Below are 18,462 nucleotides of genomic sequence, written 5' to 3' on the forward strand. Positions count from 1 at the left end.
AATTACATGTGGCAAATTCATTGTGTATTAAATTATAGCGGCGGCGTTGTGGATGCCTTTTCTGCTTCATGTCAGTTTATGAAGCAGACACCACGGCGTTGTTAAACTTTTAAAAGTAAAGGTTGTAAATTGTGAAAACACAACTGCACTTCTGCAATGTCCGTTGGGGATGTGTTCCTCATAAGACTCTTGATCTTCCCAACATCCTAGGTGTTTAGGATTCCTGAAAATAAATGTTATTACACAGGGTCAAAATTGACTTGCTGGCCACTGACCATTTATTTGGTTGCTCACTGCAGCCAGACTGGGTAGTTCATGCTTACTCTTTGCTGACAATGGGGGTTAGACTCGAGAATCATTTTCCATTACAGTCAGGTTATACAATCACTGCTCTATTTCCTAATTCAACCAACACATAAAAAAACCTTAAGTGCTTCACTGGGGGCTCTGAAGAAGCAGTCGTGGCCAAGTTCTGAGACTGACACATATTTTGATAGTCACAAAGTTTGTTGCTTCAGTGTTATTACATTTTACTCAGAGGTTTCTATGATAGCTGAAGTACAATTATAAAAATGTCATAAGATTTTAAACCTTTATGTGCAAAGACTTGATATATACAGGGTTGTCTTTTATGTTTAAAGACTTCTGCAATTCTTCTTGGCACCTGTACATCAGCTTCTGGTTCAAATCCTGCCTGATGACAACCCATTCTTGTCTAATCAATTCTCGGAGGTTGTCACATTTTCTGTATTTTTGTTTGTCCATCCACTTTTTGACAAATGACCACAGGTTTCCACTGGAATAGGGATCCGGTGAGTTTCATGACCCCGGTCCCAAAAGTTCAATTTTTTTTTGTAACTGATCCACTTGCCTTTTGAACGTGGTGCTCCATCACCAAATTGTTCCTGGACAGATGGGACACATTGCTATTGGAGGAGGTTTAGATCCCATTCATTATTAATGGCAGTGGTCTTTGGCAAAATTGTGAGTGACCCCATCAATGAAAAGCCCCCACACAAGAATCATCTCAGGATGCTTCACTGTTGGTATGAAACAGGACTGATGATGGCACTCAACTTTTCTTCTCTGGACAATCATTCTTCCAGTTGTCATAAACGGGGGGGACTTCATCAGAGAAAATAACTTCAGCCCAGACCTCTGCAGTCCAATCCTTGTACTTTCTGCAGAATGTCAGTTGTCCATCAATGTTTTTTCTGAAGAATATTGACTTCTTTGCTGCCCTTCTTGATATCAAGCCAGCCTCGAAAGCTTTCACCTCTTTCAGCGTGCAGATGCACTGATAGCTGCCTGCTCCTATTCCTGAGCAAGCTCTGCATTGATGTTGAACCAATTCAGTAGCTGAATCCTCTTTAGACTTTACTGGAACTTAGGGACCTTGAAGTTTTCTTCATAGCAATTGAACTTCTCTACTTCTCTCTTTGAAGTGCTTGATGATCCAATAATTGATTAACATTTGCAATTCATCTGGTCACTCTTCATAACAATTTAGAGATCATGTAAATTGCCACTATAAAAGCAGGAATGGCAAGCTTTTGAAAACCAAAATGTGTCAGTCTCCAAACTTTTAGCTATTACTGTAGTTCACATTGTCTCATTCTATCTATGGAATGCATTACTCTTCTTGATGCCTTTTGAGCTGTTGTGGGAAAACATTTTACAAAAAAATCTAAAGTTTTTGATTTAGTTCACTTTTCTACCTCTAATGTACAGTACATATGCACAAATCGAAACACTGTTGGTATTGCAGAAACAAGTTTTTTTTCTCTGGGCTTAAAAACAATGGAAATGTAAAGTAAAGTAATAAAATAAGCAATACTTGAGAATGAAATGTAATGTCAGAAATACTTGGCATTTAGGATAAGAACGGTATGACTGCCATAACAAATCTCTCTGGATAAAGATATTCATATGATTACACTGAAGTATAGAAAGGGAGGAAGTGCATGCTACGTGCAGTGTCGGTGCTCTGCCTACGCTACACTGCAGCTGTGTGATTGTGACTATTTGTCTTGCAGTGGTATCCCCAACTGGATCCCGTCCTCCAAGTCGTAACCGTAACAATGAGATGCCTGGGGACGAGGAGCTGGGCTTCGAGGCAGCTGTTGCTGCGCTTGGTATGTAATTTATGTCATGGCCTCATAGATGTAATTGTTCGTTTTGCTGTTTGATTCTCTCCCCACATTTGTGTATAATACAACCCAGCGGTTTTGTGCCTGAATTATAAAACAAGTATGCACTTATAGAACTGTATACATGCACATAATAGGTTCGTTTTTGCATATAAAAGCAGCAGTATTATGGCGGCTGTCCACAGATGTAACTGTTATTGCTAACGATCCAAACTATAACAACCATCATTAACTATAATTGCTATGTCCGTGGTATGGAAATGATTAGTTCCAGCTAATGGCTGCTACATTTATGGGGCACGCTTTATTAATATTTATTGGTTGGCGTTGGTAAACTCTTTTAAAGCACGTACTAAGCTATGTTCTGAGAAAAGAATCCATTTTTATAAAAATAGGGATTCTTCCCATTGTTTTTGATGTCTATGCACATGTGTCTCTTTCATGATAAGTACACCTAATGGTAGTCAGGGTACCTCTGGCTAGCACATGGAAGAGATGCCTCACCACACCATTACTGACCCACTGCCAAACCAGTCATGCTGCAGGCAGAAGAACGGTATCCACGACGTCTGTCACACCTTTCACCTGCTCAGTGTGAACCTGCTCTCACCTGTGAAAAGCACAGGGTGCCAATGGCGAATCTGCCAATCTTTGTGTTTTCTGGCAAAGTCGCCCTGCATGGTGTTGGGATGTAAGCACAACACCCACTTGTGGATGTCGGGCCCTCATACCACCCTCATGGAGTCTGTTTCTGATAGTTTGTGCAGACACATGGATGTTAGTGGCCTGCTGGAGGTCATTTTGTGGAGATCCAACACTGCTCCTCCTGTTCCATCTTGCACAAAGGCGGAGGTAGCGGATCTGCTGTTGGGTTGTTGCCCTCCTATGACCCACTACACATATCCTGGTGTACTGGCTTGTCTCCTGGTATCTGCTCCATGCTTTGAACACTGTGCTGACAAGCACAGCTATTGATGTGCCATCCTGGATGAGATGCACTACCTGAGAAACTTCTATGGGTTGTAGAAAATGTCTCATGCTTCGGTACAGTACCTCTAGGGGTGAGAGAATTTACACTACTAAGCATCATTTTACTGTCTTAAGGCTTTTCCACCGAAGCTTGTAATTTTATTTTCCACTTTGATTTGCGTATCATTCCAAATCCAGACCTCAATGGGATATTAATTTTAATTTACATTGATCATTTTTACATTTTATTGTTCTCAACACATTCCAGTAGGTAACAAATAAAGCTTTGCAGCTGGAATATTTAATTCAGTGATATGTGTGTGTAATGTGTATGTATATAGTAGAAATTAGAAAAATTATCTGCAGCATTCCCATTGCTGTAAGATCCACTGCAAAGAGATCTCATGGGGTCTGCACTTTTCCTAAAGAGGACAACTTTTTGAAATGAAGCTGGGCTGCAGTCAGCTTATTGTTGTGGGTTTTTCTTCTGAGACCTCTGCTCAGTAGATTTGCAAGTTGCTGTTAACCATACATTTTCTCTGCATTTAAAGGAATGTGTCATCACAAAATAGTTGTCAACAACTCCAGGATTGTCCATGTATTAAATCATAGAATCGTAGAGTTGGAAGGGACCTCCTGGGCCATCTGGTCCAACCCCCTGCGCAAAGCAGGAATCGCTAAATCATCCTAGACAGATGTCTGTCCAGCCTCTGTTTGAAGACTTCCATTGAAGGAGAGAACTCACCACTTCTCGTGGCAGTCTGTTCCACTCATTGATCACTCTAACTGTCAAAAAGTTTTTTCTAATATCTAATCTGTGTCTCCTCCCATTCAGTTTCATCCCATTGCTTCTAGTCTTTCCTTGTGCAAATGAGAATAAAGATGATCCTTCTACAATGTGACAGCGCTTTAGATATTTGTATACAGTTATTAAGTCTCCTCTCAGTCTTCTCTTCTGCAACTCATGCAGCCTTTCCTCATAAGACACGGTTTGCAGACCGGTCACCATTCTGGTCGCTCTTTTCTGAACTTGCTCCAGTTTGTTGATGTCTTTTTTAAAATGTGGCGCCCAAAACTGGACACAGTATTCCAGATGAGGTCTGACCAAAGAGGAGTAGAGGGCAATAATGACGTCACGTGATCTAGACTGTATGCTTCTGTTAATACATCCTAGAATTGCATTTGCCTTTTTTTGCTGCTGCATCTGTTGACTCATATTCAGTCTGTGATCTATTAGTATACCCAAGTGTTTTTCACATGTGCTGTTGCTTAGCCCTATTCCTCCCATTCTGTATATGCTTTTTTTCATTTTTATTGCCCAGATGTAGTACTTTGCATTTTTCCCTGTTAAAAACCATTCTTGCCCACTGCTCCAGTTTATATATATCTTTTTGAATCCTCTCTCTCTCTTCTCTAGTATTGGCTATCCCTCCTAGCTTTGTGTCATCAGCAAATTTAATCAGTTTACCCTCAATTCCTTCATCTAAATCGTTGATAAAGATGTTGAACAATACAGGGCCCAGGACAGAGCCCTGTGGTACCCCACTTGAGACATTCTTCCAACTGGATGTGCAGCCATTTACGACCACTCTTTGGGTCCGATCACTAAGCCAGTTATGAATCCACTTAACAGTTGCCTTGTCCATTCCATACTTAGTCATTTTTTCAATAAGGATGGTATGAGAGACTTTGTCAAATGCTTTGCTGAAGTCAAGATATACTATATCTACAGCATTTCCTTGATCCACCCAATCAGTGATTCCGTCATAGAAGGAAATTAAGTTAGTCTGACATGACTTATTAGTTACAAACCCATGCTGACTCTGTTTAATCACTTCATTCTTATCCAGGTACTGACATACATGTTGTTTAATAATTTGTTCAAAGATCTTTCCTGGTATAGAGGTCAGACTCACCGGCCTATAGTTCGCTGGGTCCAACTTCTTCCCCTTTTTGAAGATAGGAACAACATTTGCTCTTCTCCAGTCTTCTGGGACTTCTCCTGTTCTCCAAGAATTTTCAAAGATTTTGGAGAGGGGTTCAAAAATTTCTTCTGCTATTAGGATACTCATTCATTAAACAAAACACTATATGTAATACCATACTTCTCCATCCAACTTTTAAAGGGTGTTGTTTACATGTTTTAATATTAAATGTATTTTTTTTTAAAGGTTTGATTTTTATATTTTTTATTTTTCATCCAACTATATGTAAAAAAAAACAAAGCCAAAAACCGTGCAATTTTCATATCAGCAACTAGGCATGTTATTGAACGTCTTCTTCCTGTTGCGCACATGAACATTAGCAGCAATTGACTGACTCAGACTTTTTTTAAATTGTATTGATGTTTTTAATGAGCGTGCACCCATCAAGGCAGAGCTCATCGTGGAGGGAAAGTATTCAGCAATAGTGCATAGGTGTGGAATCCCTGAACATGTGATCATGGCCGTGATGGGAGATGACGGCAATTTTGTGATGTGGCACACAATCAATGCATGTATGGGCAAGCTAAGGCTACTATAAGATCTCTTTAATCTCTTTAGGACACTAATATTAGCAGCACAAACAAGAAAATGAAATATTCATTTTATAGAGAGGAGGTTAGGATGTGAGAAAAGATTAATAGAGACATAAATCACTTGAATGAATGGAAAAAAAATGCCAAAGTTGTACAGTAGTCTGACTTGTGTTTCTCCCTATTTACTCTAACGGGAGATGTCTCACTTCCATTTTTAATGTACCACTGACACCATAGATAGGAAAGTTGTCCAGGCTGTTGATGTAATGAGTTTTTGTTCTGTCTGTATACATTTAGCAGATGGCACATATCACAGAGAATATTATCCGTTTCAAAATGAGTTTGTCCCTTTTGTACTTCCTGTAGTATATATCGGTGTAAACGTTGTAATTGCTTTTGTTCTGACTCATTTGCCCAGGCATGAAGACAACAGTCAGTGAAGCAGAGCATCCTTTGCTTTGTGAGGGAACAAGAAGAGAGAAGGGTGATTTGGCGCTAGCTCTAATGATCACCTATAAAGATGATCAATCCAAGCTGAAAAAGGTACTGAAAAAACTGACGCCAACAGCGCTACATTCAATACTTGACATTCTCTGTGCCACTTACTATCTGGTTTGGGAAATGGGAACTGTTCCACTAGAAAGCCGCTATACAGTCTCTCTTATAATGACATGGTGCATGCAGAATAATGGGGAATGCGGCCACGTGCCCACGATGCGTTTTTGATGTTGCAGATTTTCTGCACCTATTATTTGCATTTTTTTCATTGCTTTTTGTGTGCTTTTTTTTTTACACTTCCATATTTATCACACTTTTCAACTACGCTTTTTTTTCTAATATGTCTTGCTCTAAATAAAACTGCTCTGTTTTTTGACAACTTCCTGATATTTTATATTGTTAAAAGTTTATTGATAAAGTCATGTGTGGATTACGTGTGATTTTAGTCCATTACCGGTAGAAACACACGTGTGGCCTGTGGTGCTGTGTCTGCAGGATGGTGTGACCTGGAGCCGTGGTTGCTTTGCCTTACAGCATGGGTGTTGTAGCGTGTCAGGGTCTCTCCCCTTGCTGACGCAGTATCCGTTAGGCACTGGTTGCTGCACCTTTAGGCCTCTTTCACACATCCGTGTCTCCGGTACGTGTGGTGAAAGTTTTCACGCGTACCGGAGACACGTACTCACGTAGACCCATTCAAATGAATGGGTCTGTGCGCATGTCAGTGTGTTTCCATGGTCCGTGTGTCTGTGTGCCCCATACGTTGACATGTCCTTTTTTTACTGTCAGCACGGACAGAAAAACATCCCGCACACGGAGAACACACATTGATGTAATCCGTGTGACATGCATCAGGGAAGAAGTGCTACATTAAGCGCTGTTCCCTGGCAGCAGGTGCTGAAGAATGATAAGAGCGTCTTCAGCACCCGCCGAGGAACAGCGCTTACTGTAGCGCTTCTTCCCCGGCAGCTGATGCAGCACACGATCGGCACACGGTTGCCACACGTGTGCTACACGTATTACACACACTGACACTGATATCTCCTGTACCAATATTTCCTGTACTAGAAATAAACGGGCGTGTGAAACCGGCCTTAAGGTTAAAGACCACATTGAGGTTTGCGTGGCTATGAAGAATATCTGCTAATAAAACCCATATTTCTCACTAGAGGAATTGACATGTTAGGGATTTAAAAAAATGCGCTACAGATCAGTTTACACTGTGTACAAAAAAAAGTGAGCAGGAGATTTCTACATATCTTATTCACCACTTTCCTGGAACTAGAAGATGCTGCATTTTTTGCGCAGCATCAAAAACTCATAGTGGGAACTTAAGTTAAAGAGGCTCAGACTCCTCGAGCCACCGCACAGGGAGGCACCTGGGGCAAATACAATAGGACTGCTGGGTTGCTGTACGATATGTCTGATGCATTATAGTCATTGGTGGGGGTAGAGGTGAGACCACCATGAATCAGTACGTGATGACCTATCCTTGCAATATGCCATTGAAGCATGTATTCTTGTGATTCACCTTAACACATTTCTTCTGTATTCCTCCCCCAATTTCCAGATATTGGATAAGCTCTTGGATCGAGAAAGTCAAACTCACAAACCTCAGACTCTGAGCTCCTTCTATTCTTCCAGTAAACCAACAGCAGCCAGTCAAAAATCTCCTTCAAAGCATGCGTCCCAGTCCACAACATCCATTCTAATATCAGGTAGCACAGCCACTCACCAGCAGCCAGGTGTGACCACTGCAGTCCATGGAGGGATCGCTGAAAACTTCTCAGAGAAGAACGTGCAGGGTACCTTACTCACCGTGCTGTTTTTGTTTTTCCTGCCCATTGTAATTTCAAAGATGTTAATGATACTGGTGTTTCAGTTACATATTTATGGTGGTTTTTGATTTTCCTACCAGAACGTCCAACCTATTTTGTCCAGAATCAGTGATCACAAAGGCTCAGTAGCGCAATCAGACTGGAATTCTAATTATTTTTCATGTCGCAATCACAAGAATCGGTGTACAAAAAGCAGCTTTTTTTAAAGAAATACTGAGCTCGTTAGATTACTTATTACCAGAGAGCATTGCTGGGCCCATAAGTTTCTCTACTCCAGCTTGGCATCTTCCGCATTGCTTGGAGAACCAGTAGTACCGAGACTCCGTTGCAAGTGTTCCTTAGTAATTGGAGTAGCACTGTTAAAGGGATTGTCCACTAAAAACAAGCTATCACCTATCCACAGGATAGGAGATCCCTTATAGATTGTAATTTGACCCGTGGGACTTGCACCAAATGGCAGAAGGGCACACTTCTATCCTGCCTAAAACAGAGTGAGAGTACACATGCCTGACCATCGCTCTATTCTTTCGTTATGATGCAGCAGTGAACTTCTGGCATCCCTGTAGAGAATGAATGGAGAGTTGGATAAGTGCCCGAACTGTGACTCCATTTTGTAACAGGGATAAATATTCCCTGGCGACTGATGCAGGTTTCATCTGTCAGACCCTCACCGATCAGTAAGGTGTCACCTGTCTTGTGTATAGGTGATAACTTCTTTTCTCCAGACAACCACTTTACATGAACTCTGTCAGCTCAGAATGATCAAACTTAGTACAGGCACTTAGTGCCCCATGGTGAGGCCAATCACTTATATACACCCATCTGCTTGGTTTCCATCTATCTCCTCCCTTCTCTGGCGCTATGAAGCCAGAGCTGTCACACAAAGAAGAGGGAAATGGTGGAGACAGAAGGACAACAAGCTGGTGGGAAGGTGTAAATTAATGGTTGGCCCCACCGTCAAGCACAGGCTAACAGGACTTGGTTTGAACAGTCATTCTGTGCTTACAGAATCCCTTTTAAGTATTTTGTGAGTGGACTTTACACATTACCTGTGTTAACAGTGTTGTATGGTTGTGTTGCAGATGGCTCCCAGAAATCCAGCAGCGAACCAGTGGAAGCACAAGTATACAAACAGGAAGGAAAAGTTCCAAGCCGCCTTGCCTTGGGAAACCGAGGAGGATATAATGGGAGATGTTGGGGTTCACCAGTGCGTCAGAAAAAAAAGCACACAGGTAATTGACGCTCGGACAGCCATGACGTCTACTACATTGAATTATGGATGCTTATAGTTACAATAAAGCCTCTAGAAGCGTAATGGATGCCTGTAAAGACATCAGACCACTTTGAAATCCGTCTCATATATTTTTATGAGACTGAAGTAAGCTTGGGCCACTGGGTAATACAGTATAAAGTAGTGTTGTGTATAAGAAGCAATTTTCTCCTACGCCTCATTGGGGGACACAGACAGTGGGTGTTATGCTGCTTGCCACTAGGAGGACACTAAGTAAACCAGAAAAAAAGTTAACTCCTTCCCTGCAGTATACACCCTCTCGCTGGATGAGATATCTCCAGTTCATGCTTAGTGTCTGTAGGAGGCACTTGGGTCTGGTTTCAGACCCCACCGTTTTTATTTATTTTTTTTTTTAAATTCGTTTATTAAACCACAAGCAGTTTTTATTTTATTTTTGATTTTTCTGTAAATTTTTATTTTTTAATTAACGGAGTGAAGGGGGCGACTGTTCCTTTCTATGGCCCGCTCTCCCCCGAACCAACAACAGGCAAGCACGCGGAGTATACCTCCCCGTACACTTTCCTGCGACATTTGGGGCTGATTCCTCTAGCAATTTTGGCGATGATCCTCACAAACCAGAGTTCGGGATTCCATGGACAGCGCTTACAGATATGAGGGCAGGCGCAATGGAGAAGACTGGACAGCGCTTACGTAGGCCCTGAATCATCCCCATAGCTCTCCATCCCCCTATCATATGGAGATTGAGCATGGCACCTTTAAGAACTCCTCCAGCTCTGCTACATCAGCCCATCGGCGCCAACCGCGGGTAGGCTCAGAAATTTAGCCCCCGTCTTTTCCGGCCTACTAGGGCACAATTTGAATAGCGTCGCCCGCGCTATTATCGCCGCCCCCTCGCCCTGGCGCCTCTCATCCCTGACGAGATGCGCAATTATAATGTCGGGGGGGCCATATCCTTTTACCTCAGCCTGCTCTGGAAGCTGTGAGGCGAGCATTCTGCCAGATACCGGGTGACACCGCAGGGCCACCGCTATTCCTCCCGGTGGGACACAGCATAGGACCGGGTAAGCTGCATCTGCCCTCAGATTAAAGCTTAACCCCTTCCCAGCACGTTCCCTGCAGCTGCAGCAGACTCTGCCGTTAACCCTTTCAGGAGCGCTATGTCTCAATCTAAGGAGGCTACGCGGGCAGCTAAAAAGCACACTGCATTTTTACCGTGTGTACCACTTGCAAGTCTGCCCTACCCAGTGCACAGATTAGTCTGTTATGCACGGACTGCAACCTGGCCTGCGCCCCGACCTGCGCTCAATCGCCCCTCGCCGCGGCTGCTGACGGGCCTCCTGCGTTTAGTACCCCTGAGTGGGCTGCGTCCCTGTCACGGTTGGTGGAGTCTCTGACCCAGGACTCTTTAAGCCAGAAGGCGTCCCCCCCCCCCGAGGAACCATCCACCAGCAGGGGCCGTACTCGGTCAAGGGATGGTCAGGTTTCTATAAAGCGGACCCATGATGCGTCCCCTAGTCCCTTTCGCGCCTCTGCATCTGTGGCTCCTGTCTCTCGCTCTCCCTCTCCTGGAGTTCTCAGCGAGCATGACTCTGAATTCGAATCTGACACATCAGCCCCTCAGAATCCCCCAACTGATCAGAAGTCGCTTGATTCTCTTATAGAATCGGTCAACAGGATTCTGAAGTTGGATGAAGATAATGCTCCAGCACATCCTATCTCACTTAAGAAAACCAAGCATGTGCGCAGGTTATTTACCAGCCATCCGGACTTTAAGGAAATTGTCCAGAAACATAGAGATCGTCCACATAAGCGGTTCACAGGGCAATAGTCTTTTTTTTTTTTTAAACCAAAGATTTTTATTATATTCAAATGTCGTTATAATTACATTCAAGCAAAGCTTTCAAATCATCTCCATTGCATATAGAAGAATACACGACATTCAATTTCCTCCCCGTCATAAAAAGAAAAGATAACCTAACCCGACCTCCTCCCTCCCCCCCCTTCCCAACTGCAATACAGACTTTCTCAATGTGATTGTCTCCACTGTAATCACATGGCCCAGAGTTTTTCAAAGTGAGCTTCCGTATGTCGCCTTCTATAAATTCTCTCCTCCAATCGGATTACGTTATTCACACGGATAACAAACTCCCCAGTCGTTGGGGGTTCAGCATCGATCCATTTTTGAGCTATCAGCTTACGGGCAATATATGAGTTTTGCTATGATGGACTTATAGGCATTCCCCACCGACACCTCCTCCACATACCCCAACACACACGTTACTGGGTCCCTTCCTATATCACATCGGTATATCTTCTCAACAAGCCCTATAACCTCCTCCCAGTATAATGAAAGTCTTGGACAAGACCAAAGCATATGGAGCATTCCCGCAGGTTCATACCCACATCTTGGACACTCCGCATTATCCCTCAAGCCCATTTTCCTCATAAGTTCTGGAGTCTTATATGTTCTATGTAAAATATATATTTGCGATATCCTACCTGGCTCATTCAAAGAGAGTTTAGGTATATACTCTAAAATAGACTCCCATGTGTCATCTACTATTTCCCCCACTTCTCTCTCCCATTTAGATTTTACTGTTAGAGGAAACCCAGTCAAGTAAGAATATAATAAATCTCTATAGATGGTAGATATAACACCTCTCGTACCCCCGGACGCACACACATAGTCCAATACCACATCCCTCTGCACCGTCATATTCATTATCTGTTTCTGCGCTTGAAATGCATGCCTGAGACCAAAATATCGAAATTCCCCACTACATGGGAGTCCAAACTCTTCTTTCAAAACAGTAAAAGACTTGATCTCAGACCCCTCCAATAGTTGCCACACATATTGCAAACCTCTCCTCTCCCAATCAATAAAGTCCTTCAGTTTGTATAGTTCAGAAAGGTTCACATTATCCCAGATAGGTGTGTATGTCGTCAATTCCTCAACTCTTCTAAGAATTTTGATATGTTGCCATATTTTGTGCATTAGTCCAAATGTGGGCATGTCCTTCCCTAATCTCCCAAAGTTTCCTGCTTCTAGACTCTGTACCAATGTTCTCTTGTTGGTCAGTTGGGCCAAAACTCTCCCCATAACGCTCAAGTTCCCCTCCTCTCGCCAACCCCTAAAGTGCTGCCCCTGCGTTGCCACAAAGTATATCCATGGATTTGGCGCTGCCAACCCACCCTCTTCCTTCCCCCTTTGCAGTATTTCCAATTTAATTTTTGCTTGTTTTTTCCCCCAAATCAATTCTCTAAAAATGGTATTAATTTTGTAAAATTTTTTCTTGGGAATCCAAACCGGGGCATTATGGAGGACGTACATCAACTGAGGCATCAGAATCATTTTAATTAGATTTGTCCTCCCCACTATTGATAGTACTAGCTTACACCACGCTGTCATCTTAACTTTAAATTTAACTAGTAATGGGTCCAAGTTTAGTTCGAGAAATCTAGATACAGGCATAGATACCCATATTCCGAGGTATTTAAATTCCTTAACTACTTTCAAGTGTCTAACTACCTCCCCCACATCTTGATCTCCCAGCTCTCTATCAATCCCCATGATACATGACTTGTCCCAATTAATTCTCAATCCGGAAAAGTATCCAAATTTCCCTATAAGGCCCATGACCTCAGTCAGTGCTTCTCCGCCGTCTTTTAAGAAAATGAGTATATCATCCGCGTATAGGGTGATCTTTTCCTCCAATTCCCCATATCTAAAGCCTTGTATTTCTTTGGAGTTACGAATTTTTATCGCTAACGGTTCCATCGCTACAGCAAACAATAACGGTGACAATGGACATCCCTGACGAGTTCCTCTGAACAACCCAAATGCCTCCGAAGTCTCCCCATTAATCCTAATATATCCTTTCGGGTCTACATACAGTAACTTAACCCAGGAGATAAATCTATGCCCAAATCCCATACATTTCAGTACTGCCCATAAATACTTCCACTCTACCCTATCAAATGCCTTTCGTGCATCCAGTGAGACCACCACCCTTTCCCCCCTATTATCTGCTGGAATTTGAATATTCAAAAAAAGTCTTCGCAGATTAATGGCGGTGGATCTATTTTGTAAGAACCCTGATTGGTCTGGATGTATCAATTTGGGGACAACTCTAGACATTCTTATCGCCAACATTTTGGCTAGTATTTTAACATCTGATGTCAATAACGAGATTGGTCTATAGGATTCTACGGATGAGGCATCCTTCCCTTCCTTAGGAATCACCACGATTACAGCCTCCCTCATAGATCCTGGCAATACCCCTTTCTTTACTGCCACCTCAAGTACGTGCTTAAGTTTGGGTGCTACAATTTCTATTAATTCTTTGTACACTTCTCCTGGGATCCCGTCAGATCCAGGTGACCTGTCATTTGTTAATGATAGGATAGCCTTCTCTACCTCTTCCACAGTAAATAATTCTTCCAAGTTTTGTTTATCAATATCATCTAACTTAGGTAGCTCTATCTCTTGTAAATATCTATCCATCTCCAGATCCGAGGCCCTCAATTCCGAGGTATACAGTTCAACATAATATTCCTTAAAACACTCCAATATCCCGGTGGTATCCTTATGGACTGCCCCATCTTTAGTGACAATTTCATATATTTGTGAGGGTTTTTTCTGTGCTGCAGTAATCACTGATAAGGCCGGTTTCACATTAGCGCATTTTATGCGCACGCACGGCCGGGGGTAGCTCCGCCCCCGATCCGGCTCTCTGCCCGGCGTGCCCGCCCCTTGCCTGTAGCGCCGCCTCCTAGCGGACGGCGGCGCCTGCGATCGGCGCACCCTATCTTTAGCATAGGGTGCGCCGATCGTGCGCAGGTCGTGCGCTAGTTGCGCTTTGACCTGCGCTGCGCACTTATGACGGTGCGCCGTGCGCGCCAAAATCCGAAAAGTTCGATTTTGGCGCGCACGGCGCACCGTCAAAAGTGCGCAGCGCAGGTCAAAGCGCAACTAGCGTACGGCCTGCGCACGATCGGCGCACCCTATGCTAAAGATAGGGTGCGCCGATCGCAGGTGCCGCTGTGCGCTAGGAGGCGGCGCTACAAGGAAGGGGCGGGCACGCCGGGCAGAGAGCCGGCTCGGGGGCGGAGCTACCCCCGGCCGTGCGCGCGCTGAAAATGCGCTAATATGAAACCGGCCTTATAAATGTCCCACCTTTTCCCCCTCTTCATAGAACAATGCTTTTTGGAATGCCCTTTTCTTATCTATCCCTTGTAGGTATAACTTATTTACTTCCTCTTGTGCTTCTTTTAATGCGTTTTGGGTGTCGGCATTGGGTCTAACTATCATCTCTTCCTCTGCCCTGCTAAGCCTATCTGCTGCCTCCTGATTCACTTGCCTCGTTCGTGTCTTCTGTCTCGAGATATCTCGTATGAATAATCCCCGCAAGTAAGCTTTCATGGTATCCCATACAATAAGTGGATCCGCAGTACCTTCGTTTAACTGAAAAAACTCAACAATATCATTTTTAATAGTTCCCATGTTTAAACATTTGAGCCATTCCGGGTGAATTGTCCCCCCTGCTCTCTTCCCTTTCCCCATTCCCACTCTCAGACTAACCACAACTGCCCTGTGATCGGAGATAAGTCTCTGTAAGTATTCCACCGTCCCAACCATTCTGTCCATGCCCCTATTACCCAGTGCTAAGTCTATTCGTGATAAAGTGTGATACGAAGTCGAATAACACGAAAAGCATTTCTTCCCCTCATTGCGTACTCTCCATAAGTCTATCATATCCATTTCGCTAACATATATCCCAAATGGAGTCATCTTGTTTTTCCTAGGGCAATTACCCCCATTACCCGCCCGGTCCCAAAACTCATTCATAACATTATTAACGTCTCCTAATATTAGCACTGGATAATCCCCTCTCCCTCCAATCCACTCAAAAATCTCCTGCAGTTTCTTTTTCGAATATGGGGGTGGAATATAGAGGGCCACCACAATCATGCATATTCCAGAAATTCGACAGTGCAGAGACACAAACTGTCCGTCCTTATCTACGCAAGAATCAATTTCTTCATAATGAGTATGAGAGTGTATCAGTACAGATACTCCCCTTGCGTAAGCTGAATACGTAGAGTGATAGGCCCGAGTGATCCATTTTTTCCCCTCCAACCAGTTTTCCTTTCCTTTAATCAAATGGGTTTCCAATAAACATGTAATAGCTGGATTATGCCTCCTAATTTCTGCCATAACTGCCGCTCTTTTATTTGGATCAGACACTCCCCGTATGTTCCAACTTAGAATTTTTGCATCACCACTCATTATGTCCTAAAAATATAAAATATAGCCGAGCTCCTGTGGTCACTATATTGTATTGCAGTACATGAACTACCCCATAACAAGGCAACGTAGGGGGACACGGTGTGCTCTCTCCACTGCGAACACCCTGGAGAGCGTATCTCTGCCGATCTTGGATAAAATCCATTGCTCAATAAAGTCGGTGGGATCACTGCCCTCTGCTTTTTCCGGAAAGCCCACAAATCTAAGGTTGTTCCTCCTTGATCTATTTTCTAAATCGTCCTGTTTTAAGTGCACTTCTGATATCTTTTGAGCATGCTGGGTCTGAGTTCTCTGCATTTTGTTTACAGAATCCTCAGTGGTGCTCACCCTCTCTTCCACAGCACCCATCCTAGTATCTGTCTTGTTCAGTGCCTCCTTAATGCCAGTGATTTCTTCTTTGATCTTTATCAACCCGGCTATTCAATCTAGTCAGTGTCTTTTTGCAAAACGACCACCATAAAGACATCTTTCAGGGTTGGCTCTCTCTCAGGGGTCTCATCATCGGCTCCACTGTCTTCCTCCTCAGACATACATTCAGGGGCAGCGACTTCCCCTCCCCCTCTTCTCCTGTTATCAGCGTCTCCTGTGGCTTCATCGCTCACCCCTTCCCCCTCCAGCACAGTACCTTCTCCGGTGTCCCCCTCCTCCTCCCTTGCAAAGCGCTGCAACTTCTGGAGGATTTGTGACCGTTTATCATAGCTCTCAGACTGTCTCCGCGCCTCCTCCACTTTCCCGGCGCCATCTTGTGCAGTCACGCTGCCGTCCTCCCCGATATCTTTCTGCCTCCTCCTTCCCATCTCAGCGCTTCTCTGTACTCCCGGCGTCTCCTCCCGACTCTTAAGCACTTACTGTGCCGATAGATGTGCCCAGATCAGTGCTAAAGCGGCCTGATGAAGGATATTACATAAAGCTGATGGCAGAGCTCCTTTGCCTAGCGTCTGCTCACATCAGCGCTAGGCCACGCCCCACAGGGCAATAGTCTACTGAGGCTAAATACCCTTTTGATCCAGACCTAATGAAGGATTGGTTACAGTCCTCCCTGGTGGACCCACCTGTATCGCGTCTTGCTTCAAAAACGCTTCTATCTGTTTCTGAGGGTTCCTCAATCAGAAACCCGTCAGATTGACTACCTTGCCCGTTCAGTTTTTGAAGCTTCAGGAGCAGCGCTTTTTCCATCTTTTGCGGCAATTTGGGTCACTAAGGCAATGGCCGCTTGGGCAGAAGTCCTGATTACTTCCTTCCAGGGCACCAATCTTCCTCCAGAGGCAACCACGGTCGCCAGGCAGATAATTCACGCAGCAGACTTTGTAGTGGACGCCTCTTTTGATGCCGCCAATTGCGCTGCCCAAACTGCCGCTAATGCGATCTCCATTAGAAGAGCCCTATGGCTCCACGACTGGCGGGCGGATGCCACATCTAAAAGATCGTTGACTTCACTCCCCTTTCAAACGGGTCGTCTTTTTGGAGAGAAACTGGATCAGCTTATTTCTGATGCTACCGGAGGAAAAAGTAAATTCCTTCCTCAACAAAAGGCTGTTTGGCCGTTTCGCAACCAACATCTGACGCGCTTTCGATCTTTTCGCAACAATTCCAGTTGGTCCTCCTCTACCTTCTCTTCTGGATCAGGTCCGTCTCCACGCGGAGACAGAGGCTCCCAGGTCTCATACAGACCTAACTGCTCTTGGAAACCCAGGCCCAGTGCTTTTGGATCCAAGGGAGCCAGATCTCATAGATCTACCCAATGACTTGTTGTGGTATCCGGCGGAAGCCGACAGAGTAGGCGGTCGCCTATTTTCCTTCAGCCACACCTGGCTCGCGGTCGTTCACGACAAGTGGGTCAGGGAGCTGGTGTCCTACGGATACAAGATAGAGTTTTCCTCTCCCCCTTCAACTCGCTTTTTCCTTTCCTCTCCCCCCAAGGGAAAGACAAGAGCCTTCCTTCGGGCTGTTCAGGCTCTCTTAAAGGACGGAGTCATCATTCCGGTCCCACATCACGAAAGGTTCACAGGATTTTATTCAAACCTTTTTGTGGTTCCAAAGAAGGACGGGACAGTGCAACCTATTCTGGATCTCAAACTGTTAAATCAGTTTGTCATGGTTCGGCGATTCCGAATGGAATCTCTCCGATCAGTTGTCGCTTCCATGGAAAAAGGAGAGTTTCTAGCATCCATCGACATCAAGGACGCTTACCTTCACATTCCGATCTGCCCGTCTCACCAGAAGTTCCTGTGTTTTGCAATTCACGAGGAACACTTCCAGTTCGTTGCCTTGCCCTTCGGACTCGCCACTGCCCCCATGGTCTTTACCAAGGTCATGGCGGCTGTCATGGCCATTCTCCACTCTTGGGGAGTTAGTGGTGTTACCGTATCTGGACGACCTGCTCATCAGGGGTCTGTCCCTTCCAGCCTGTGAGGAATCCGTGGAGATAATAGTAAATACACTTTCGCGCCTGGGGTAGAAGATAAACTTCGCAAAGTCTTCCCCAAAACCGGCTCAGCAGATTTTCTTTTTAGGAATGATCTTGGACACTTCCCGCGGGTTGGTCATTCTCCCTCCAGAAAAGACGCAAGCTTTACAACAGGCTGTGCGGACTCTTTCCCGTCCAGCTTCTCACTCCATTCGTTTCAGCATGAGAGTTCTCGGAAAGATGATAGCTCCGTCCCTTACAACATGCGTTGCTGTTAGCGTGGGACAAGAACCCGTTCTCCCTGGACCGTTGGATCCTTTTGTCCCTGCGGGTCAGGCAAGCCCTCAGGTGGTGGACTCTGAGGTCCTCCCTGAATCAAGGGAGGTCTTTTCTTGACTGGGGTGTGGACTTTCGTCACCACATGGCACAGGGTCGTTGGTCGACCCGAGAGTCACGTCTCCCCATCAACATTTTTGAGATACGAGCAATCAGATTTGCTCTACGGAGTTTCCACCATCTCGCAGGT

At 44.5% G+C, this 18,462-nt stretch overlaps 1 protein-coding gene across 2 annotated transcripts in view; it reads left to right on the forward strand.

The window, feature by feature from the left end:
• ZSWIM8 (zinc finger SWIM-type containing 8) overlaps positions 1–18,462 on the forward strand; it is a 158,874-nt gene that overhangs the window by 110,382 nt on the left and 30,030 nt on the right. Inside the window, exons 14-17 of one of the 2 annotated variants that reach the window (XM_073560052.1) lie at positions 2,037–2,135; positions 6,056–6,180; positions 7,703–7,850; positions 9,053–9,202. In XM_073560052.1, coding sequence (XP_073416153.1) covers positions 2,037–2,135; positions 6,056–6,180; positions 7,703–7,850; positions 9,053–9,202 — 522 coding nt within the window. Of the gene's footprint in view, positions 1–2,036; positions 2,136–6,055; positions 6,181–7,702; positions 7,938–9,052; positions 9,203–18,462 lie in introns of both variants that reach the window. The other variant, XM_073560051.1, reaches the window with a different exon arrangement.

This window comes from Dendrobates tinctorius, unplaced genomic scaffold (assembly GCF_039654945.1).
Source record: "Dendrobates tinctorius isolate UK_male_01 unplaced genomic scaffold, ASM3965494v1 ptg000292l, whole genome shotgun sequence".
Classification (NCBI taxonomy): Eukaryota; Metazoa; Chordata; class Amphibia; order Anura; family Dendrobatidae; genus Dendrobates; species Dendrobates tinctorius.